Source organism: Mus musculus, chromosome 17 (assembly GCF_000001635.26).
Source record: "Mus musculus strain C57BL/6J chromosome 17, GRCm38.p6 C57BL/6J".
NCBI lineage: Eukaryota > Metazoa > Chordata > Mammalia > Rodentia > Muridae > Mus > Mus musculus.
Window position 1 is genome coordinate 33,549,228 of NC_000083.6, and position 25,554 is coordinate 33,574,781.

The 25,554-nt window shown below is 46.0% G+C and overlaps 2 protein-coding genes across 30 annotated transcripts in view; both read left to right on the top strand.

Annotated features, from left to right (window-relative positions):
- Positions 1-4,555, top strand: part of Adamts10 (a disintegrin-like and metallopeptidase (reprolysin type) with thrombospondin type 1 motif, 10) — a 30,137-nt gene extending 25,582 nt beyond the window's left edge. For 14 of the 29 annotated variants that reach the window (XR_003952109.1, XM_017317411.2, XM_017317421.1 and 11 more), the window contains 6 exons: positions 32-158; positions 253-382; positions 1,239-1,443; positions 1,787-1,963; positions 2,041-2,203; positions 3,858-4,547. Coding sequence is in view for 23 of the 29 variants with exons in the window: in XM_017317411.2 (XP_017172900.1) it covers positions 32-158; positions 253-382; positions 1,239-1,443; positions 1,787-1,963; positions 2,041-2,203; positions 3,858-3,967 (912 nt within the window). In the remaining 6 variants the exon portion in view is untranslated. Of the gene's footprint in view, positions 1-31; positions 159-252; positions 383-1,238; positions 1,444-1,786; positions 1,964-2,024; positions 2,204-3,857 lie in introns of those variants that run through there. The other 15 variants (NR_137626.1, NR_137628.1, NM_001329151.1 and 12 more) reach the window with 4 other exon arrangements.
- Positions 4,556-6,479: 1,924 nt separating this feature from the next.
- Myo1f (myosin IF) overlaps positions 6,480-25,554 on the top strand; it is a 52,058-nt gene continuing 32,983 nt past the window's right edge. The window contains exon 1 of the mRNA NM_053214.2: positions 6,480-6,629. Within this exon, the coding sequence (NP_444444.2) occupies positions 6,627-6,629 (3 nt within the window). The 5' untranslated portion in view covers positions 6,480-6,626. The remainder of the gene's footprint in view (positions 6,630-25,554) is intronic.

The window sequence follows — 25,554 nt, forward strand, 5'->3', positions numbered from 1 at the left end:
CACCTTCAGCTATTGTTCCCTGTACTTCTAGGTGCTGGCCCAGGCAGAGTTGCCTGCTCTCCACTACCGCTTCAATGCACCCATTGCCCGGGATGCACTGCCTCCCTACTCCTGGCACTATGCCCCCTGGACCAAATGCTCAGCCCAGTGTGCAGGCGGTGAGGCCCCGGGTGTGGGCCAGGGATGAGCACTGCAGCCAACCTGAGCTTCTCTGGACTAGCCAGGGCTGAGACTGCTTCTCCCTTCCCCCAGGCAGCCAGGTCCAAGTAGTGGAGTGCCGAAATCAGCTGGACAGCTCAGCAGTGGCCCCACACTACTGTAGTGGCCACAGTAAATTGCCCAAGAGGCAGCGTGCCTGCAACACAGAACCATGTCCACCAGAGTAAGTGTCCTCCGTGGGGGCCAGGTGGCCCAGGGCTGGGTGAGAGTGTTCTCTGCAATCAGGGTGAGTGCTCATAGGAGGGTGGAAAGTGAGTGGGTCACTGAAGAACTGAAGTGACAAGAAGATGAGTATTGGAGGTAAGGAGCTCATAGGGTCAAGGGGTCAAGGGCTCAGGATGAGGGTCAAAGCCAGATTATTAGCTGACTGTGCATGCTTGCTATCCCAGCCCTTGGGAGGCCGAAGACAGAAGGGTTAAGAATTCAGGGCCAACCAGGATTTCCTGGTGAATTAGAAGCCACCCTGAGCTATATAATATCTTGTCTCAAAAACCAATAAGCAGGAATCTGAGAGGTGGCTCAGTCGTAAGGAGCGCTTGTTTTTTAATTATGAGGAGCTCAGACTCCAGCATCTATTATTAGGTGGATCACAAATAACTGTTAGTCAGAGCTCCAAGGGCACTTCTGTGCCCTCACAGGTACCCACATACACATGTGTGCTCATACTCACATAGACATACACACAGTTAAACACATGGATAAACATAAGTACAGGAAGACAGTCAAGGTCACACATCACGTACACATATGCACCAAAAAACAAAACAAAATTAATTGTTATATAGTCTGAGTGATTACACTCTGCAATCAAGCTAGTATCCCGAGACATGGGTTCCTCTCGATCCCCACTTCCTATCTGAAATCTGCATATAGAGTAGCGATGATCTATGACAAGGATCTCCTACCTGCCCAGTGTCAGTTTCAGAAGACTGGGGTAGGCAAATTGGGAGGCTTTTGGGTTGTACTGGCCTGCCCTGCATAGTGCTCAGACCCCTCCCTCCCTCCCTCCACCACCACAGTTGGGTTGTAGGAAACTGGTCACGCTGCAGCCGTAGCTGTGACGCTGGTGTGCGTAGCCGCTCAGTGGTGTGCCAACGCCGGGTGTCTGCTGCAGAGGAAAAAGCCTTAGACGACAGTGCCTGTCCACAGCCACGCCCACCTGTGCTGGAGGCCTGCCAAGGCCCAATGTGCCCTCCTGAGTGGGCAACCCTCGACTGGTCTGAGGTCAGCTTCCACCTTTTTCCCCACCCAACCCACTCTCAGTACAGAAAGCACACAGGAAGTGAGCTGTCCATTTGGAAAAGCTGTTAAGACAACCTTGTCCCAAGTCCTGCTGTTACCATACTCAGAAGGAGTACATTATGGTTCCCAAGGCTTCTGAACTCTGGGCTTGGTCTGGCCTTTAGCATATGAAAGAGTACAAACCTGGGGCACGTGGTACTTTGTGGGTGACAAAGTAGCAGAGACTGGGCTGGAGGACAGCATAGGGCCCACCTGTCCACTCCTTGTGACACAGTCCTAGCACCCTGACCATCCATTGAATATAAAACACCCCCTCCAACTGCAGTGTACCCCAAGCTGTGGGCCTGGTCTCCGCCACCGAGTGGTCCTTTGTAAGAGTGCAGATCAACGATCTACTCTGCCCCCTGGGCACTGCCTTCCTGCAGCCAAGCCACCATCTACTATGCGATGTAACTTGCGCCGCTGCCCTCCTGCCCGCTGGGTGACCAGTGAGTGGGGTGAGGTAGGTAGGCTCTGCCCTCTGGGATAAGGGTGAGGACAGCGGTCATAGAGAGATGACTTAGTGACTCCTGTCTTCAGTGTTCCACACAGTGTGGCCTCGGCCAGCAGCAGCGCACAGTGCGCTGCACCAGCCACACCGGCCAGCCATCTCGAGAGTGCACTGAAGCCTTGCGGCCATCCACCATGCAGCAGTGTGAGGCCAAGTGTGACAGTGTGGTGCCGCCTGGAGATGGCCCAGAAGGTATGTGAACCAACGGGACAAAGGGCACTAGGCTTTGAGAAGCCACAAGGAAGCATGGGTCAGGTTCCCTGATTATTAGTCTTTAAGATTCTATTAAAATTTTTCTTATTGTTTTGCATAATTCATGGGTGAGATGGGGGCTAATCTGCCTTGGAGTCCCTGTGAAGATCAGAGGGCAACTTGCAGGCAGTTGATTCTGTCCTTCCATCATGTGGGTCTTAGATCTCATATAGCCTGGGTTGACTTCCAACTCAATATACAACCAAGGATGACTTTGCTCTCCTGGTCTTTTAGCCTCCAGCTCCCAAATGCTAAGGCTATAGGATTTCACCGCCACACCCAGTTTTTGCAATGCTGGGAATAATAGCCAGAACTTGGCCCCACCAGGCAAGGGCTCTACCACCTCAGCCCCCAAGCCCGCTCAGGCATTGTTTATGTTTTGGGCCACATGAATCTACAATGTGATTTGTGAAATGTTTATATTTCTGGTCTCTACCCAATGGTAGTCCTTACCACATTCATGATTTATATAAACCTCTCCGTGTCTCCAGACACTGTGTGCCCAGTTTGGGAAGAGGGAAAATCAGGGCTTATATAACATTGCATTTACACTATACCTGGTTTTTTTTTTTTTTTTTTTAATCTAATTGGATTTTTTTATTTTCTTTATTTTTCATTTTCATTTATTTTGGTTTGATTTTTCACTCTGACACAAGACTTCATGGAGCCCAGCCTGTTTGACCTTGAACTTCTTGTCCCAAGTGCTGGGATTATAATTGTGTGCCACCACACACGGCTGGTTCTCTTGCTCAAACTCTGGCCTCAAGCACTCCTCCCAGTAGAGGATCTTCCAACATTGTGTCATTCACCTCCTCTGTGAAGAGTGCACGCAACACATTCATTCTGAAAGAGGTACCACATGAAAACTGTGGAGCCTCTCAGAAACCACATGCCGCTGCTAAGTAGACGCTTATAGTCACTGTTTCCAACAGAGGCTGCTAAATAGCATACATGACTATCTGGTCTTTAAAATATACAAATCCCTTGAGCTGAGCTCAAGGTCTTTGGTTTATTAAAAATGAACCTACTATAGTGGTTTTAAACAGATAACTCTGTCTTGGCATCAAAAGGATCACAGGCCTGTTACTTTAGTTATTGGGTTGTCCAGGGTAGAAGGATTGCACATTCAAGACTACCCTGTACTACAGAGTGAGTATAAGACCTGCCTGAATGATGTATCTAGACACTATCAAAATTAAAAGTTGAAGGAGGGCTAGGAAATAGAACTCAGAGAGCTTGGCCTAACATGCTCATAGCCTAACAAGCTCAGAGTTCAATCTCTGGAACCCACATAAAGATGGATGAGAGAATCAAATCCACAAAGTTGACCTCAGACCTACACATGTGCTGTGACATGCACACGTGTGCACACACATCATACACAGAATAATACGTAAATAAATAGATCCTCAGAAACAGGCTGCTGATAGAAGCATGATTATAAACCTTCATTGAAGGATGAGGAAACTGATGTGTAGGAGAGCAAAGTGGCTAGCTAGAGCCCACGGCTCCTGGGAACAGTGCTGGACTCTGATATCTTTCTCCCCCCAACTCCCCCTTTTGCTCTCCCCTGCCCCTTCCCTTACCACTGCAGAATGCAAGGATGTGAACAAGGTGGCTTACTGCCCCCTGGTGCTCAAATTTCAGTTCTGTAGCCGAGCCTACTTCCGCCAGATGTGCTGCAAAACCTGCCAAGGCCGCTAGGGTACCTGGAACCAACCTGGAGCACAGGCTGAGGCAGGGGACATCCCACTGGAGAGGGCATGAGGGAAAGGGGGGCTTGAATTGAAGGGTGAGATGCAGTTGAAAGTTATTTATTGGGTAACCCTACAGGGCTCCTGACTAAGGGGTGGAGAAGAGCTGGCTACCCAGGGACCCTCTGCTGTATCTTGCCCAGTTGATAGTGAAGAGAGAGGACTCCTTGTTGCACACATATTTAAGTCCCTAGCACCCCTCCCACCCTTTGATCGGAATATGTACTGTGAAGAGTGGGGGTGGGGAGGGGTGTGCTGGTGCCCTGCCCCCTGCACTGTTCTATCCCTACACTCTGAGCTGGGGGGATTTATATCTGCTATGGGGGGGGTAGGCTTGATACCACCTCCCTGTAGCCCTCCCCCAGACTGACGAAGGGGAAGATCCACCCCAACCTCTGCCCTGCCTGCCCCAGGGGGGAGTTCAACATCCAGGCCGTTCCCCATCATGGTGCTACAAGCCCTGCCCTGGGGCCCACACACTCCTCACCAAGAAGCCTTACATTAATAAAGTTCTGTCTTGTGTAGATTTCTGCTCCTGACCGGGTGTGTGTCTCTGTATAGGCATTCCATCCAGGATGTCCCCAAGGATCAAACGGAACCACAGCCAGGGTTAGCAAGATGTCTCAGTGGGTAAAGACACTTGCTGCCAAGCCTAAATTTAACTCATGGGAACCACATGGTGGAAGGAGAGAACCAACTCCTATAGGTTGTACTCAGCCTTCCACAAGCTTACTGTGGCATGTGTGCCCGCACAGTACACACATAAATGAATGAACAACTAGAGGCTTTCTTTAAGACACGGGGGAAGTAGTCCACATTTCCTTGGGGGGAGAAAGGACTTTGGCCACTACAGATAAAAACCTATCACTTTAAGACGAAAGCAGTTTCTTACCGAGTCTAACAAGTGTCCAGTCCTTTTGTACTCTCAACTAAATATGATCCTCTCCCACCCTTCCACATGTGGAGTTGTGCTATTGGCCCTGGATATTGGAGAAGAATATAGACTTCTCACCTATGGAAAGAGAGCACAGGACACAGAGACATTCCCAGTCTCTGTGGCATGGACCAAAGATGGATTAGAACACAGGTCCCTGTTAGGCTCTCACCAGTCTGGTTTGGTCTTAGCCACCTCCCCAGTGGGTAACATGAGGAGGTGACAACTTCTAGGAACTGTCATTTCCTCCATGTCAACAGAAGACTCATTTGTGATCTGGTCTTCCAAAGACCAAGTACTGAGCTAACGTATGGTAGGCCCTACATGTGCTGGCTGCTGCTGATAGAGCCAAGTCAGGAAAACAGCAAGGCTGTAAGTGTGAAAACCCAGATTGGGCCAGGAATGGTGTGTACATCTTTGGGCCCCACAATCCAGAGGCAGGAGGATCTCTGAGTTTGAGACCAAATTTGCTACTTACAAACTCCAGACAAGTCAAAATTATACAGTGGAAACCCTATCTCAAAAACAAAAACCACAACAATATCCAGATTTGGGGTGGAGTGACAGTGGGAGGTGCTTGCTGGATAGAAGGCTCAACTGGATAGAAGATTACTTCCTGTAATTTCAGAGGACCACAGTTCAATTCCAAGCACCCATATCAGGTGGTTAACAGATGTAAACTCCCAGAGATCCAGTGCCTCCTGGGTTCCAAAGGTCTCGGTCTCTGTCTCTGTCTCTCTGTCTCTGTCTCTGTTTCTCTCTGTGTCTCTCTCTTTCTCTTTCTCTCTCTCTCTCTCTCTCTCTCTCTCTCTCTCTCTCTCTCTCTCTCTCTCTCAAGGCCAATAGCTCACTTTTCACAACAAGCATCAGGGCATGAGTTTGAATCCCCAGACCCCACATAAAGCCAGATAAAGGTAACAAATATCTGAGACATGGAGATAGGAGGTGGAGACAAGAGAATCCAGGAAGCTTGCAGACTAGCCTGATTTCCACAGTAGGAAAACAACAGTGATGCCTATTTCAAGGAGAAGGGTGAGAACTGGCACTCACCTAAGGTTGTCTTCTGACCTCCCTCCACACATTCATATGCACCCATATAGAAACGCACACAAAGAGAAATACAGACATTAAAGGGAAATAAGTCTTGTGGTGTCTTCTACTCCAGTTAAACTTCCCTTACTAACAGACCTGGCTTTGGAGGAACAGTCTACAGGGAGGACCATAAAGGGTTTCCATGGGAACTCTGAGCAGACACACATCTGAAATGGTACTTCCTTCCCCTGATTCTGAAGAGAACTAAGCGGCCAGTCCTGCAGTCAGCTGATTTGGGTGCTTTTTGCTGTAACTCTTTTCTTGAGGTAGATGATGGATAAAGGACTTTCTCTAGTCTGGCAGTGACTGCCCGCCAACTTTGACCTATCCCTTCAGGGTAAGCTCCAAACGGTTCCCTCAGCCCTGTCATTGCTGCTAGAGCTCAGAGCACTGTCCCCGCCCTCAGCTTCCCTCCCCTGTGGTCATGAGCCCTCCCGCAAAGGAAGTAAAAGAGGGGCTGTTACAAGAGGAACTAGGGCCAAGAGCCTGTGAAGGAGGAGAGCCATGCCAGAGCCACCCCCTAGAACCCTCTGAGCCTGCACCCCTGTCATTACCCACAGGAGCCTACATACCATCCCTCACCATGGTAAGTTGTTCAAGGTGGGATCTGGGAGTGGTAACCTGGTAGCACCCTCAAAACTTGGGGCAATGGTTATGAGAACCACAGAGCCTTCAGAGACAGAGTTCCATAGGACAGCACAGAGCACCCCATGTCCCTCACCAAGAATCAAGCTCCAATCTGCATCTGCCAGGCTGGGTATGAGGACCAATACTGCAACATAAATAGGAAAGAAAGTGTCCCTGAAGGAATTACACAGTCGTCAGGAAGAGAACATGTCCCTTTTCAGGGGCTTAGAGAACTAGGTTATCAACTCATCTCAGAACTAGTCTTCCCCTGCAGTTTGAAACAAGCTCTTCCCTCTCTTAGCCTCTGTTTCTAGAACTCTTATTTAGAAGTTGGTCTGGAGAAAGGAGTGTTTGAGGGGTGTAGGGCTTTTCTTGGGAACATTCATCAGAGGGATCTGTAGGTTTGGCCACTCTCATGGGGTGGGATAACAGTGCAAGTGATCCTAGGTGGTTTGACTATAACAATCACAGGGGCAGATGATAGCTCAGTGCGGGTGCTTGGCTAGTGTGCTCAAGATCCTGGGTATCATCTCTAGCACTGAAAATAAGTCATCATCATCCTCATTTAACTTCCAGGACCAGTTAATTTTACTAAGGAGGAGTTGGAGATGTGGGTGTGCGGCAGAAGATAGCAAAGGATGAAAAGGAGGGGGAAGAGAGAGCTAGGAGAAGAAAAGGAAAAATAGGAATGGAGATAAGGAATAGAAAGAAGAGGAGAGGGAGGGGATGGGGGTTTTCATAGGGGAAACCAAGAAAGGGGATAACATTTGAAATGTAAATAAAGAAAATACCTAATGAAAGAAAGAAAGGAAGGAAGGAAGGAAGGAAGGAAGGAAGGAAGGAAGGAAGGAAGGAAGGAAGAAAAAAAGAGGAGGAGATGGAGGACTAGGTGGAGAAAGGATAGAGGAAAGGTATACAAAGGAGAGACCGTTCTCCCTACTACCCAAGGATGGCAGTGGAGACGCTGCAGACAGAGATGTCACTACAAGTTCAAGTTGAAGTCTGTTGATGATGAGAAGGCTGGAGAATGATCAGCACCATGCATGGGTCTAGACTTAGCAGCATCATGGCACATACAATAAAAGCCAGTAGTGATTACACAAATCACCCCATGGCTCCACAAACCCACAGTTCACTTCAGCTTTCAATTTTTGTCATTCTGTCAATGAGAACAAGGGCATGTTCTTAGGAAAAGAATAGTTGTTGGGGTTCTTGGAGGTTATAGCAAACAGGACTGGAGTGGAGGCAGGGAGGTGAGGTGAAAGAGACCATTTTTTTAGAAAGCCAGTGAGAGCTGGGGCTGAGTCTGGGCTCTGGGTAGAATGCTTACTGTCATACACATAGCCTTAGGTTCCATTCTGAGCATCACATAAACTGGGCATGGTACTGTACACCTGTTGTCCCAGAACTTGGGAAGTGGATGCAGAAGTTCAAAGTCCTCCATGACTAGAGCAAATTTAAGGCCAGCCTGTGCTACATGAAGCCCTTTCTTTTAAAAGGAGGAGGAGGAGGAGGAGAAGGAGGAGGAGGAGGAGGAGGAGGAGGAGGAAAGAAAAGGAGGAGGAAAGAAAAAGAGGAAGAAAGAGAAAGAAAGAAAGAAAGAAAGAAAGAAAGAAAGAAAGAAAGAAAGAAAGAAAAAGAAAGAGAAAGAAAGAAAGAAAGAAAGAAAGAAAGAAAGAAAGAAAGAAAGAAAGAAAGAAAGAAAGAAAGAAAGAAAGAGGGAGGGAGGAAGAAAGGAAGAAAGCGAACGAGAAAGAGAAAAACAGGAAGAGATTTGCTACTTGAAAGGAAGGAAAACCCCTCCTAGGCTGCCAACACTGAAATGCTTAGTCAACAGGCTGCTCAGCAGACAGATGTGAGAGGGGAGAAATACATCAAGTGAACAATGCTAAACACTGAGAATCATGAGTTGGAGGCCAGCATGAACTACCTAGCAAGACCTTGTCTCCATAAAACCAAAATAGGAGCAAGCTGGAGCTCAGCTGATGGAGTGTTTCCTAGCATTCAGGAAGCCTGGGTTCCATCCCCAGCACTGCATAAACTAGGTTTGTCAGCCCAGAATTCTGAAATTGCAGATGGCAGAATCAATAGTTCAAGGTCATCCTCTGCTACATAGCGAATTTGAGTGCAGACTTCGTGACAAAAGACAGACACACAGGCAAGGTGGGAGGGAAGGTAAAGGAGGTAAAAGAGAGTAGAAGAGAAAGCAAAAGGTAGGTGCGGTCTTTGAGAACCATAGCAGTCTCTGGGGATGCTCAGAGCTTCCTGGGGGTGGGGGGGCCTTGAATGCCAGGATGCTGTTGAAAGAGTCTTTTATGGAACATGCATGCTAAGTACACAGTAGCTGCTGGTGCCACTGAGGCTCAGGCATTACTAGGTTCAGTGGTGGAGACGGGTTCAGGTCAGTCCTTCTTGGCACTGTGGCCAGGTCACTGGCTATTCCTTGTTAGATTGGTACTGTTGTGGTTGCAACAGTGAGGGTTGCTGTTGGTTGGTGAAGGTTAGTGTTAACAATGGTTCTTATGGGTAGATTGGAGGTGATGATAATCTGATGGTTTTTTTTTAACTATTTATTTCTGGTTTTGTTTATGTGTATACATCAGTATAATTATATGCCATCTGCATGCAAGTGCCAATGGAAGCCAGACAAGGATATCACATCCCCTTGAGCTGGATTTACTTCTGGCTATGAGCACAAGGAGTTGCTGGGAACTCAACTTTCATCCTCTGCAAAAAAACATCAAGTGCTTTTAACCATTGAGCCATCCCTCTAGCTCCTGCCATGTTTGGTTTCATAATGGTTTGAGAGGAGGTCTCTTGTAACCCAAGCTAACCTCAACCCCATGATATAGATAAGGATGATCTTGAAAGTCTGATCCTCCTGCCTCTGCCTCCCAAGTGGTAGGATGACTGATGTTGTTCATCATCCAGTGCTGGAGATGGAACCCAGGGCCTCATCATTGCCAGGCAAGCACTCCACTGTGCTACATCCACAGCCTATTGATTCTGAGACAGAGTCTCACATGACATAAACTATCCTTGAACTCACAATGTAGCCAAGATTCTCCTGTCTGATTCTCCTGTCTCCGCCTCCTGAGTGCTGGAGTTAATGTCATGTGCCGCCATGCTGGGACAGCTGGTGTTTAGTATTAATCATTAATTGTTGGTTGTTTTCAGAGGGAATCTGCCTGTGGTGAGTATTTGGAGCTTGAGTGGTTAATAACTTATTTGCTGTTGGTTGTTCATTGTTAGTTTCAAATAATGGTGATCTAGCAACTAACTATTAGATTTTTGGATGGGATATGGTTTATGTGGTTGTAATGTCTGTGTGTGAGTGTGTGCAATGTATGTATAAGTTGTGTGTGTTTATGGACTACATGTAAAGACCAGAGGAGAACATCGGATGTCCTACTCTGTTGCTTCCTTGCCCTATTCCCTTGAGTCAGGATCTCTCATTGAATTTGGAGTTAGGCTGGCAGCCAGTAAAACCCACAGGTGCTTTTGTATCTACCTCCCATAGCACTGGGATTCTAAGTGATTTTGTGACCATGGCTGACTTTTTATATGGATGCTAAGAATGCAAACTTAGGTTCTCCTGCTTTCATAGCAAGCGCTCTTACTAAGCCGCTCCCCAGCCCTTCAGTGTGAGTTTGTTTTCACTGGATGATTCTGATTCGTTTGGTGTTGGAGTCATATGCAAAGGTCAGAGAACAACTCACAGGGGCAGATGCTCTCCTTCCATTTGGGTACTGGAAATTGAACTTGGATACTCAGATTTAACAGCAAGCACTTTTACCCTCTCAGCTATCTTGCTAGCCCCTGGAGTTTTTGATGATGGTTATTTTGTGTTTGTGGGGTGTATTGTGGTTGTTGTTGTTGTCATCACTGGACACTTTATTTATTTATTTATTTATTTATTTATTTACTTACTTACTTACTTACTTATTGTTGCTCATCCTAGCCTCAAACTCATGATCCTCCTGCCTCAGCCTCCAAATTGCTGGGATTAGTGGCCTGTATTGACACTTGTGTCTGTTTGGTTTTTGTGGATAGTGGTAACTTGATTGTAGTTGGTGGTGAGGATGACAATGGTGGTAGTTTTAAAGAATGTTAATGGTGGAATTGTTTGTCGTTTCTGTTTGCTACACTGACATGGAAGATTTTAGCAGTCTGTGTTTGACTTTGTGAGTAGGTACAAGGGGGTGGGGCATTTTTTTGTTTCATAACATTGGTTACTTGAGAGTAAAGGTGGTTGCTTTGAAGGCTTAGTTACAATGTGAAAGAGACAGAGCTAGAGGTGTAGTTCAGCTGCAGAGCACTTGCGTGGCATGTTCAGGGCCCAGGTTCCATTCCTAGTATGACAAAAACAAACAAACAAAAGGAATAAGGGGAATCTAGAGAAATGGTTCAGTGGTTAAAAGTATTCAGTGGACAACAGAGTCTGCTGGGCTGCCTTGTCTGGCCTAAGTGGGAAAGGATACATCTAGGTGGGTTGGTATCTGGGGGGGGCTCCCCTTCTCTGAGTAGAAAGGGAGTCAGGGAAAAGGGAGTGGGAGAGTAGGACTGGGAGCAGAGGAGGTAGGGGTCTGCAATTGGATTGTAAAGTGATGGAAGGATGGAAGGAAGGAAGGAAGGAAGGGAGGAAGGGAGGAAGGGAGGAAGGGAGGAAGGGAGGAAGGGAGGAAGGGAGGAAGGGAGGAAGGGAGGGAGGGAGGGTACTCAGTGGTCTTGCTGAGGTCCAGAGTTCAGTTTCCAGCACCCACATCAGGTGCCTTAGTACTGCCTGTAACTCCAGTTCTTAGGGATCCATGGGTACCCATCAGCATGTGTGCACACACACAGCACAGACACATAAATAAAAATAAAACATAGGCGGGTGTGGTGGCGCATGCCTTTAATCCCAGCACTTGGGAGGCAGAGGCAGGCAGATTTCTGAGTTCGAGGCCAGCCTGGTCTACAAAGTGAGTTCCAGGACAGCCAGGACTATACAGAGAAACCCTGTCTCAAATAAATAAACAAACAAACAAACAAATCTTTAGTTTAAAAAAAAAAAAAAACAGAAAGACCAGTGGTCAGGGAGATGTGGAAAAGGAGGTATTTAGAATAGAAACTTAAAACCCACAGTTGTGGGGCTGAGGATATAGTTCACTTGGTGAAGTATTTGCCTTGCATGCATGAAGCCTTGTGTTCCACCCATAACACTACAAACTAGCATGGTGATATACACCTCTCAGTACTTGGGAGGAGAGGCGAGACTCTCAGAAATTGCTATATGCCAACTTTGAGGCCAGCCTGTGTTATATGAGGCCTGGTCACAAATGCACTAAAGCAACATTAAATCTCTTTTTCTTTTTTTTCGAGACAGGGTTTCTCTGTGTAGTCCTGGCTATCCTGCAACTCACTCTGTAGACCAGGCTGGCCTCGAACTCAAAAATCCACCTGCCTCTGCCTCCCGAGTGCTGGGATTAAAGGCGTGCACCACCACCGCCCAGCAGCATTAAATTTCTTTAACAATATTTATTTGCTATGAGAGGAGTGAACTTGCTTATGGGCCATGGCATGCTTGTGGAGGTCAGAGAACAACTTGGAAGAGTTTGTTCCTTCGTGTGGATCCAGGGAATCAAACTTGAGTTATAAGGCTTAGCAGCAAGTTCCCTTGCCCACTGAGCCGTCTCACTAACACAGCATTGTTTTAAAGTACCCACAACTGAGATTGCAGTAGTGTAACACACTAGCAACTTCAGAATGTGGGAGATGGTGACAGGGGGATTAGAAGGTTCAAAGTAGCCTGAACGATGAATACCATCTCAGAAATTAGAAACAAAAACAAAAACAAACAAACAAACAAACAAAACCAAGGTTATTGAGATGGCTCAAAGGGTATCTACTTCCAATGATGACCTGAGACTCATTTCTTCAAGTTGTCCTCCGACTGACTGCAGGTGAGCTGTCAAACCCCCAACACATAAATAAATACAATTTTAATTTTTTTTAAAAAAGCATACAGAGATAACAAACTGTATTAAATATGTCAGGTCTTATCTATATGGGTTTGATTATAGAAAATCATATGGTATTTTAAAAAATAATGAACAATCAAAGGGCCCACAACTGATTGGACAAGGAAGATAGGAGGGGATCAGTGAGTATCAGCTTTGGGCATGGGAGCCACTAGGCTTCTCCAAAAGACTAAGACCTGAGTCACTCCAACTCTAGCCTCTGTGTGGAGAATTTAAGGAGGTATAAGAGACTCCAGCTACCTCTAGAAAGACAAAGATCCCTACCTGTTGGCCTCCAGCTAAGCCAGAAGGAAATAAGCCCACTGATTCCATCAGATACATACCCTAACCCCAGCCCTATGGAGAGAGAGTGAGACACTCAGGACTTTGAGAGGTTAGAATATTGTTTGCACAGTTCAGAGGTGCAGGGTGCAGTGTAACAACCCCCTGGCTGGTAGAATATAGGTCCAGGATTCTAGGGCCACCCCCTGAGAGCCAAGGGAAGGACCCACAGCTCAGGCTAGTGGTAGCTACAGTATCAGGTTCACATCTTCACAGCTCTCAGGACCTTGGTGAGAAAGGAAGTAGCTATTCTACTTCTCTCTAGTCTTGCTCATCACCACCCAGTCCTCAGAGAGCTTTGTCACAAGACTTGGAGTCACAGCCTTTGAGTCCACAAGCCAGGTCCAGCCACTAGTCCTCCATTAGCCAATTAAAATAGTCAAATTAAGAGCAAAAAGAAGAAAAAAGAGATTCATTCAATGCGGCCACGTTGGGAAGAGAGATAAGGAAATGTAATGGCACTCTTACACACACCGAGTCCATCTTCACGGCCCTGAAATTAGGTTAAGTTTAATTAGAGGCCAGAGTTATGCTTATCTATATACTTCCTAGTGAAGGTGTGGTTCTGCCCACCACTGACCCAGCAATGTCTCCTCTGTAAGGTGGTTTAACAGGTCAGGCTCCTCGACTGGCCCTAGCTTTAAGCTTTCTCTTCTCCCTGCATGATATTCCTGGGAGAAATTCTAGTTTCTTTGGGTTTAAATAGTCTGATAGCCAAAGTGAGGCACACAAGTGTCTTTAGAATATGTTCACCCAGCCAGCCTAGTTACAATGAATGTATCTGGGGTGAATTCGAAAGCTCCATCATTTGGCTCTTCCTATCACTTTGGACCCATAGGGGCTGGCCAAGTTCAAGGCAGACACCCATAGTGATAGTGGGGATACTAGTATTTTCTTATGATAACCTCTACATTGTTGAATCTGGGTAGCTGATTCCATGAGGTCTACTGCACTTGGAGTTCTTATATTTTCAATGAAGAAACTGAGGCAGGGGAGGCCTAGCAAGCTGCTAAATAAACAAAAAGTGGAAGAAGATTTTGGCTTAATCCTTTCAAGAGGTCGCTTCTCTTAGTGGTCATCTTAACTGTGGCTTCCCCTTCCTTTTTGTAGAAAATGAAAGCTCAACCAGGGTTTCCTGTGAGTAGCCCATTGCTATTATACAGCCTCTGAGCACCCCCCAGCCTCATTTGAACCTGGGCTCTCCACTCCAAAGAAGCTAAGATCCTGGAGTTTCACCACTACTACAAGGCCTTCTTGGCTCTTAGGGTCAAGTTGCAAGTTTAGCTTTGGATGATATTCCCACTTCGCCTTTACACCCTCCCACATGGCCTCTCTTTGAGTCACCATCTTCATCGACCATTCAGAGTTTCAAGAGTAGAGATTAGACCCCATCTGCCTAGGCTAGGCTTGTACCTACTCCAAGCACTGATAGAAATCAGGAAGTGTGTTCACTGCACTACAAAGCTTGCAAGCCTGAGCCCTACCAGATCTACCACCTTGACCACAAACAGCCCCTCCCTTTAATAGCACAAATAAGGTATTGTCTTCTTTCACCCACCTTCAACCCTACTCCACCCCACCCCCATGTTGTAGGCAGAGCTGACTAAATAGATAGAGGAAGAATCTGCCTTCTACTTCTCACCATAGCCACCTACAGCCCCACAGTGTCTTTCACAAGAGACAGCAGATTGAGTCATATTTAGCTGTGGTCAACTGAGACCACAAACTTATTTGTTGCAACTGCCCCCACCCACAGTTCAAGAAAGGAACTTAGGAACATATAGTTTCAACTTGAGCCAGGGAGACAAAGGAGTATTTTTTAGAGGGGGACAAGAGACTGTCTTAACCCCGGGGTACTTCATCCATTCAGTTATTTGATTATTAAGCGAAGTTTTAAAGATTTATTTTCATTTTATGTGTGTTTTGTCTGCATATCTGTCTATGTACCATGTGCACGCAGGGCTCTAGGAGGCTAAAAGAGGGCATCAGATTCCCTGGAACTGCAGTTACAGTCAGTTGTGAGCCATCGAGTGGGTGCTGGGAACCAAACCAGGTCTTTTGCAAGAACAGTCAGTGCTCTTAACTGCTGAGCACTGGCTGTGCCAACATAGCCCCATAGCTGGTTTGAGACAAGGTCTCATGTAGGCTAGTGCCCAATTGAGTGCATTCTTGAACTCCTGGATTTTCTTGCCTCCACCCACTGAATACTGAAATTCAAGATGTATACCACTACACTCAGTATATGTTGTGCTGGAGATAGAATCCAGGGCTTCATGCAAGCTAGATAAACACTCTGCCAGCAAAGCAACATCCCCCCAAACCCTGCCTCCACCTCACAAGTAGCAAGGAGTACACATAGGAAAACACTGATGATTTTATGACACAGAAGAGCTCAGAGCAACTGGGGGAGCTTGGATGTTGAAGGCAGAACAAACAGGCAGTGAGTGAATGTCATGAGATTAAAGAGACAGAAGCCACTGAGCAACCTGAGGGAAGAGGAGGGGAAAAAAAACAGAAAGAGGAACCCAGCTCTAAAGGCTGGAAGGGGCAAGCCTCCGACCTTGAGGCACCATAGTGCTCTCTTTTGAAAATGGACCTAATGATAGCACCAGTACCACCCTCTGTGTGTTGAAAGGAAGTTGAAGTAATCCACTTAAAAATCCTGGTCACAAGACTGGAGAAATGGCTCAGCAGTAAACAACACTGATGCTCTATAATGAGAATAAAGGTTAAGGGCTCAGCATCCACATCCTGTTTATTACCTCCAGGTCCTAAAGAACCAACCTACTAACACCCTCTTCTGACTTTAGCGTGCACACAGGTGCCAGTACCCCCAACCCACACACACACTTATACACACACATTTGTATATACATGCATGCATACATACATACATACTTTTTTAAGCTTAGTCATGTAGATCATGACTTAGTCATGGCATGTAGGTCAGTTAGTAGAGAGCTTGCCTAGTATGCATGAAGTCCTGGGTTTGATCCCTAGCACTCCACAAACCCCAAGTAATGGATACATTGGTGCACATGTGTCCTCTCACACTGGGGAGGCAGGGCAATAGATCAGACTCTCAAAGTCATCCTTGGCTACATAACAGATTTGAGCCTGGCCTGGACTATATGGCTTTGCCTCATCACCCTTTACTAGAGGATTACAGGTATTACAATCCTTGCCCCAAGTCCTACCCTGGTGGGTTCTATGCTTGCCTTTACATATGTGTGTCTATATAATATACATATATATGCATGTATCCAGTATATATGCATACTATACATGTATATTATTTCTATACTAGTCTTTGCTGACCTAGAACTCACTATGTAGTCCAGGCTGTCCTTCAACAGTGATCCATTTGCCTCTGCCTTCGGAGTGCTAGGATTAAGTGCATGGTAGTGCCCTTAATTAAAAAAAAAATAATAGCAAGCAGGATGGCTCAGTGGGTAAAGGCACTTTTGAGCAACCCTAGTTATCCAAGATCGATCCCTAGGACCCATAAAGGTGGATAAAGAGAAATGACTTCACAGTGTTGTCCTCTGTTGTCACACGTGCACACCCACTCATCCCATGCACAGACACATACATTAGTAATAAATAAAAATTGTAAAAAAATGAAAAATACAAAACAAAAAGCTTAGTAAGGACTGGAAGTGGAGCATAATGATTGAACAACATGTAAGTCTCAGGATCCCAGCCCTGGCACTGAAAAGTTAGTCAAACATGGCGGCACTCAGGATGTTGAAGCAGAAGGAACAGTAGTTCAAGACCAGCCTGGGATTCATAGCAATCCCAGGCCAGTTCGAACTTCTGAGGAAGACCTTATGCCCAAACATAGTTTATCCTATGCAGTAAGTGAATGTTAGGAAGCTAGCCATGGCTGCTATTGCTATTTACTGTGGTCACCAAACAAGAGTCCTTCCTTGGCACTCTACAGACCTATAGTACACTTCCTGCCCCATCAGCAACTTACACAGCCTGCCTGGCCAGACCCCAGCTGTTCTTCATACTTCAAACATTAACTGAGAGAATGGCAGAATCACCTTTTCATATCATACCAGACTCATGAGTGACTCCACCCTAATTGTCATGGTCTGTCCTCACCACCACTGTCTGGGTCTTCCTATCTTGCAAACAGGAAGCACCCGACCTCTCTCCCCAGCCTCTGCCCTTCCTCTTCTCAGCCAGACTGGCTAATGGTGAGTTCTCACAGTCCATCTACACTTCCCACCATGATTTCAGACCAGGATCTTGCCAAAAACCTCCCTCGGGTCATTCTCAGAGTGCAGTCAACTTTCAGGAGCTTGGATGGCTTGCAGCTCCCAACACAGCCTCATCTGACCTAGATACTTCTGACCTCCCAGGCAGCTCTTTCTTAGCATCTCCAGGTATATGTCACCCCGTCACCCTTAATAGCTGCATACTGTTGCATTCCATGAACTTCTCCCTTTGCTGTCTCCTTCATGGAGAGAGAGAGAGATCTTGTTGCATCATACACAGTACTCTTTTTTTAGGTAAGAGCCCAGGGTCCTGTGCATGTAAAGGCAAGTATAGAACCCAGCAGGGTGGGCCATGGCGCAATGAACCCCCTTATAGTCCTTTAGTGAAGGGTGATAACCCCCACCTAGACTTGCCCAGTGAGGGAGGGACTGGGGAATGGCTCAGGAGTAGAGTCCCTAACTAGAATCCCCCAGTGACAGACTAGGGCATGGCTCAGGGGTAGAACTCCTGCCTAAAATCTCCCAGTAAGATGCTGGGGTGCATCTCAGGGGTGGAGCCTCTGCCTAGAATTCCCCAGAAGGAAGCTGGAAGTGGGGTGCAGGAGTGAAGCCACACCTAGAAACTTCAAGTGAGAGGCTGGGGTTGGCTCAGGAGTAGAATGCCTGCTTAGCATTCAGGTGTGAGGCCCTGGGTTCTAGCCCCTGTTTCAACAAGAATGAAAGAAAGGAAAAAGAACACTATGGAAGAAAGTAAAATAAATTCATGTAGTCCCCTGCAATGCAGCGGGGAAAGTTACAGGTGCTAAAATATGTATCTGCAAATCTGAAAGTGGTCACACTAGTGGTCTCAAAATGTAATGGAGCCACCATATGTGCCCACCTGTGAAAGGGCTCAGATGAAAGCTCAAGAGGAACCCTGAGAAGGATTATTGGGAGTAGGGCTTTTGTTAAAAGTTAACACCATGGACAGACAGACTGAAAAAATGTATATATAGCCCAAGCTCTAAGGAGAGTTCAGGCAGCGGCATCAGAGAGGGACAACATGGCAGGGACTCTGAAGAGAGTAAATCAGGGTCCTGTGGCACAAGTAGGAGTCTCAGCCATCCCTTTCTGAGGATGGAGAGTTTACAACGCAAGACTACAGCCAGGTGCTCTGACTTCCAAGCAGGCTCCAGAGATATGGAATTACAGGCATGTAGGTATCCCTGCAGCCAGCTCAAACTTGAGTATCAATAAAATACACAGGTGAAGAATTCCACACCTGACCTCATGTGGCATTCCTAGAGAAACTCAGTACACTAAATAGGATGACCTTCAAAGCTTTGCCAAGTACCCTGCTACTGAGCCGGCACTCCCTCTGTTGCAGAGTCTCATGGGCAGTGATGGCAGCACCCACTGGAAGTGGGAGGTCTCACTGCTGACTGCTAAAGGTTGTGCTTGCTCTCCAAGTATCTTGTATGGTTTCCAGTTGCACATCACAATGAATAAATACCCAGCCCTAGGTATAAAGCAATTAAGTAACTAAAATGACTGTCCTAGTCAGGGTTTCTATTTATGACCAAGAAGCAAGTTGGAGAGGAAAGGGTTTATTCAGCTTACACTCCCACATTGCTGTTCATCACCAAAGGATGTCAGGATTAGAACTCAAGCAAATCAGGAAGCAGGAGCTGATGCAGAGGTGTCTTAGTCAGGGTTTCTATTCCTGCACAAACATCATGACCAAGAAGCAAGTTAGGGAGGAAAGGGTTTATTCAGCTCACTCTTCCATACTGCTGTTCATCACCAAGGAAGTCAGGACTGGAACTCAAGCAGGTCAGAAAGCAGGAGCCGATGCAGAGGCCATGGAGGGATGTTCTTTACTGGCTTGCCTCATCTGGCTTGCTCAGCTTGCTCTCTTATAGAACCCAAGACTACCAGCCCAGAGATGGTTCCACCCACAAGGGGCCTTTCCCCCTTGGTCACTAATTGAGAAAATGCCTTACAGTTGGATCTCATGGAGGCATTTCCTCAACTGAAGCTCCTTTCTCTGTGGTAACTCCAGCTGTGTCAAGTTGACACAAAACTAGCCAGTACAATTGACCCCTTGTCAACTTGACACACAAACACATCACTAGTAAGCCTCAACCCTTACAATCTTATTCATCCCCAAGATCTAAATAACTTTAAAAGTCCCACAGTCTTTACATATTCTTAAAATTTCAAACTCTTTAAAATGTCCATCTCTTTTAAAATCCAAAGTCTTTTTACAATTAAAAGTCTCTTAACTGTGGGCTCCACTAAAACAGTTTCTTCCTTCAAGAGGGAAAATATCAGGGCACAGTCACAATCAAAAGCAAAAGTCAATCTCTAACCGTCCAATGTCTGGGATCCAACTCACGATCTTCTGGGCTCCTCCAAGGGCTTGGGTCACTTCTCCAGCCAGGCCCTTTGTAGCACACACGTCATCCTCTAGGCTCCAGATGCCTGTACTCCACTGCTGCTGCTGCTCTTGGTGGTCATCTCATAGTACTGGCATCTCCAAAACACTGCATGACCCCTTCAGTCCTGGGCCTTCAATTGCAACTGAGGCTGCACCTTCACCAATGGCCTTCCATGGCCTCTCACAGTGCCAAGCCTCAGCTGCTTTGTGTGACCCCTTCATGCCTTCAAAACCAGTACCACCTGGGTGACCCTTACATATTACCAAGTCCCCCTGCAGCAGGAGTACAACCTTGGCCATCTCTGGAACACAGCCTCTTTGTGCTTTCAGAAAACACTTCCCAGAAGATGTCACCTCAATGATGCTGGTCTCTTCTTAATCACCGCTAATTTCTTAGCTCCAGCTAACCAGCATCAATAGTCCCAGTAATGCAAAGTTTTTGCTTTGGTAGTTCTGGTATCTTGTTAATCACAGCTGATTCTTCAGCCCCAACTAACCAGAACTACAGAATCTTCACAATCAAAACAGCAATGGCCCTGAAAAGAGTCTTTAATTTTCCCTCTGAAATTTCACAAACCAGAGCTCCATCTTCTGCAGTGTTCTCAACATTATCTTCCAAGCTCCTACACGACATCCGACAGAGCTCTTAACAACGGATGGATCTTCAAGCCCAAAGTTCCAAAGTCCTTCCACAGTCCTCCCCAAAACATGGTCTAATTGTCACAGGAATACCCCACTCTGCTGGTACCAATTTGTCTTAGTCAGGGTTTCTATTCCTGCACAAACATCATGACCAAGAAGCAAGTTGGGGAGGAAAGGGTTTATTCGGCTTACACTTCCATACTGCTGTTCATCACCAAGGAAGTCAGGACTGGAACTCAAGCAGGTCAGAAAGCAGGAGCCGATGCAGAGGCCATGGAGGGATGTTCTTTACTGGCTTGCCTCATCTGGCTTGCTCAGCTTGCTGGCTTATAGAACCCAAGACTACCAGCCCAGAGATGGTCCCACCCACAAGGGGCCTTTCCCCCTTGGTCACTAATTGAGAAAATGCCTTACAGTTGGATCTCATGGAGGCATTTCCTCAACTGAAGCTCCTTTCTCTGTGGTAACTCCAGCTGTGTCAAGTTGACACAAAACTAGCCAGTACAAGAGGCCATGGAGGGATGTTACTTACAGGCTTGCTTCCCCCGCCTTGCTCAGCTTGCTGTCTTATAGAACCCGAGACTATCAGCCCAGGGATGGCACCGCCCATAATTGGCCCTCCCCCCTCAATCACTAATTGAGAAAATGCCTTACAGCTGGATCTCATGGAGGCATTTCCTCACCTGAAGCTCCTTTCTCTGTGATAACTCAAGCTTGTGTCAAGTTGACACACAAAACCAGCCAGTACAATAACCTTCCTGCTATGTATAGCTATAAAAAAAATATCAGTGAATTTCCTGTTAGAACTTGGGTCCTAGTCCCAAAATATCTCATAATATATGTGCAAATATTCCAAAGTAAAATATCTTTTGAGACAGGGTCTCATTTATCCCCCAGCTAACCTCCAATTTAATCTGTTATAGCTGAGGATGGACTTGAACTAATTCTCCTGTGGCTACTAGTGCTGGAAGGAGAGGTGTACACCAACAATGTCAGGTGTTATGCAGTGCTAGGGATGGAGCCCAGAGCTTTGTACATGCTAGGCAATTGCTCTACTAAATGAAATTGCATTGGGGGGAGGGTGGTAAAGATGTGTATATTTATTTATTTTGTCTGTGTAAATGTATGTGTAGGTGTGTGCACACACAGAAACCTCTGTACATGCTTGCACTAGATCAGAAGAGGGTGGCAAAGTCCTCCTCCATCATGCTTCATTCACTCCTCTGAGGCAGAGTCTCTTCCTGAACCTCTTGCTAGGCTGAAGGCTCCAAACTCCAGCAGTCCTTCTGTCTCCAGTCTTGCACCCACAGCTGGAGTTACAGTCATTTTTCAGAGATGCCCAGCTTATTACACAGTAAATCTAACTCTCATGATTTTGGAGCAAGTGCTCTTACCTTCCAACCCATCTCTTTAGCCGTTTTTAAAAATTTGTCTTGTTTTGTTTGAGACAGAGTCTCATCCTGCAGCCCAGGCTGTCCTCAAGCCCCTGGTAATCTTACCTTAGTCTCCCAAGCACGAGGAGCCACCATTCTTGGATTTCAAAATGGGTTTGCTGCTTGGTGTTTCTTGGTAATGGTGGTGGGTTTTGAGTTTTGTTTTACATTGGTTTGGTTTGGTTTGGTTTTGGTTTTGCTCATTGGTTGATTGATTTGTTGTTTAAAAATAAGAAACTTGCCAGGCAGTGGTGGTACATGCCTTTAATCCCAGCACTTGGGAGGCAAAGGCAGGCAGATTTCTGAGTTCGAGGCCAGCCTGGTCTACAAAGTGAGTTCCAGGACAGCCAGGGCTATACAGGGAATCCCTGTCTCGAAAAACCAAAAAAATAAATAAGAAATAAAATAAAATAAAAATAAGAAACTTGAAGTACTTCAGTTTCCTAACAATTTGATTAAAGATACACAGCTGGTATTGATTTTCTCTTTACACATAAAATATTTTTGTTGGACCACGAGTGTTGACAATGATGTTAATCCTTAACTCAGAAGTAGAGTTAGGAGATCTCTGTGAGTTAGAAGAATCCTTGTCTACACAGTGAGTCAGTCTCCCCTCTCCCAGCTCTTTCATTGTATGCAGGCACCCACCCACTAAAAATGTCAGCTACATCCCCATCTCTAAGACAACCAGAAATAATCACACAGGCTGTGGGTGTAGCTCAGTACTAGACCACTTGCCTCACATGCACAAGGCTCTGTGTTCCAAACTCTGCTTCCCCAACGTGCCACTAGGGACACCATGCCCTGGTTCAGAACACCTGAAGGTTTTAATCCCTATTTACCTGTAAGTCCCAGCCTTTTTGCCCCCTGAGCACATAGTCACCCCTTTGCACACAGAGAATCCTCAGACCTTCAGACTTGAAAGTATCTCTTTTTCAGTCCAGTATCCATACATGCCCACCTCTCTTATCATAGCATATCTTCTGTATTAGTTACTACTCTATTGCTGTGATAAGACACCGTGAGCAAGGCAACCTATAGAAGGAAGTGGTCTGTGAAGGTTTGAATTAGCATGGTCCCAACAGCTCTTATATTTGAATATGTTAGTTTGAGATGTTAGTCTCAGCTGATGGCACAGTTTGGGCAGTTTGAGAGGTGTGGCCAGCTTGGAGGAGGTTTCAAAACTTGTACCATTCCCAGTGAGCCCTCTCTGCCTACTAATTATGGAACAGGATATAAGCTCTCACCTGTTCCTGCCACCATGACTTTGCTCTGCCACCCTGGACTCTAACCCTCTAGAGCTGTAAGTGGAATTTCACTTCTTTATAAAGACTTTGTCACAGTGTTTTGTTACAGCAATAGAAAAGTAACTAAGTAGATGTATTTGGGGCTATGGTTCCGGAGGGATAAGAGCCCATCACCATCAGCGTGGGGAATCATAGGAGCGGGAAAGCATGGTAACTGGACTTAGAATATGAGAACTCACATCTCAAACCTCAAGCAGGAAGCAGAGAGACCTAACTGGAAATGGCATGAGTATGTGAACTCTCAAAGCCTTCCCCTAGTAATGTACTTCCTGCATAAAGGCCACATCTGCCAAACTGCCCAAATAGTGCTACCACCATCAAAGTAGTGACCAAGTATTCTGGGGACCAAAGTATTCAAAAAACTGAGACCGTTGGGAACATCTCATTCAAACCACCATGCCTCCTTTGCCTTCCCATCCCTATATGTCCTTCTTTCACTTGCTTTGTCTTCACTGTGACAAAATACCAGACACAGACAATAGGGGAAAGATTGATTCCTGGTTTCATCAGGATCCATTACTTAGGACCTGAGGAAAAATCAGCATATCATAGCCCTGGGAGCTTGCGGTAGAGGCTGCTCATTGTTCAGGAAGGAGAGAATAGGAGACAGGAAAGGAGCTGGTAAAGTGCTCGCTGAGCATGCACAAAACCTGGGTCACATCCCCAGCACTGCATATACCACATATGGATGTGCACTCTTCTTATGCCATCACTTGACATAAAGGCAGAAAGTTGAAGCTCAAAACCATCCTTTGCTTCATAGTGAGATTCAGGCCAAACTAGTCTACAAGGTGTGAGGGCTCATTTGAAGGAAGGAAAGAAGGAAGGAAGGAAAGAAGGAAGGAAAGAGGGACTGAATGAACGAGTGGACGTAAGTGTAGACAGGACCACATTCCATAGGGATGTATGTCAAAGCAAAGAATTCACTATACTTTTATATATATATATATATATACATATATATATATATATATATGCAATTTTAATTACATTGATTGATTGATTGATTGATTGATTGATTGAGAGAATATGTGCATGCTATTGTACACAAGCAGAGGACAGATAACCAGGAGTTGGTTCTCTCTTTCCCATTGTGTGGGTCCCAGGAGTTGAATTCAGGTCATCAGGCTCAGCAGCAACCACCTTTACCCACTGAGCGATACTGTCAGCTCTTTTTAGAAACAGAATTTCACTATATATCCCCAGCTGGACTGAAACTCACTATGTAGGTCAAGTTGGCCTCAAACTCATAGAAGTCCTCCCAACTCTAACTTTCTAAGTGCTGGGATTACAGGCATGTCACATGAGGAAAGATATAACTCAGGTAGACGAGTTCTTGCCTGAGTGCCCAAAGTCTTTGGTTTGATCTCCAGCACTTCATAAACTAGACCTGGTGGCACACTGAGGATGTCTCAGGCAGAGAAGTGAATTGTGAAGAGATGAGAAGGAAAACTTGGTTCAGATTGACTTCATCAACATGGATCAAGACTTCTAGCTGGGCAGTAGTGGGGCACACCTTTCATCGCAGCACTCCAGAGGCAGAGGCAGATGGATCTCTATGAGTTTGAAAGTCAGCCTGGGCTATAGAGATAGTTCTAGGACCCCCAAGGCTATACAAAGAAACACAGTCTTGAAAAACTAAAACAAAAACAGAGACTTCTAAAGAGTATAATGACAAGTGGTTCGTTGTCAGCATATTTAAAGCACAGTACAATTTGGGGGAAAGTTTCTTGTTTTAATACAATTCCAGTACACAAAGACATTGAAACTTGACTCAGGGTACATGCTATTTCTTTTAAAAAGAGATAGGCTACCTGTGCTAGCTTAAGGGCCTAGGGAAGACTCTGGCCTGATCTCCATTATACAGATAGCACAGAAGTCATTTGGGCTATTAGCCACCTCTAGTCCTCGTTATGGGAGCTTGGGAGAGCCCTTGGCTGAAAAGGTCATTGAGATTACTAGCCACCTCCAGTCCTGGCTGTAGGATGGTCTGGCCTAACACAAATCACCAGGCTGTTAATCACTTCCAATTCCCTGCTTTCTGGGTGGAAGAGTGGGTATTTCATCTTTCCCACTGGAATGATAATCCTGTGTGTTTAACATTCCTGGTCTCCCTGGACATCTGTGGGCAGAAAGACCTTTGTGCTATGCTCCCAATGGCACAAACCTGTCATTCAAACACTCAGAAAGTCACATCATATCCACAGTCAGAAGCAGAGAAAAGCAGGGTCATACTACATAGTGAGTTCAAGCCCAGTGTGGCCTACATGAGTCTCTGTCTCAAAACAAACCAGTTATTTGTAGACTTGAAGAATAGAGGTGTAACAGGAAGCCATGAATGAGTTTTCTGAAACAGAGAGATAGGATCAGATCAGTCATATGAGGGAGTTACCTTTGCATCACTGTGACATACCCTCCTAACAGAAACAATGCAAATGTAGAGAGTCTTATTTTGGAGCACAGCTTCAGGGAGATTTTATTGGTGGGGAAGCCATGGCAATAGGATGGTGCCATCC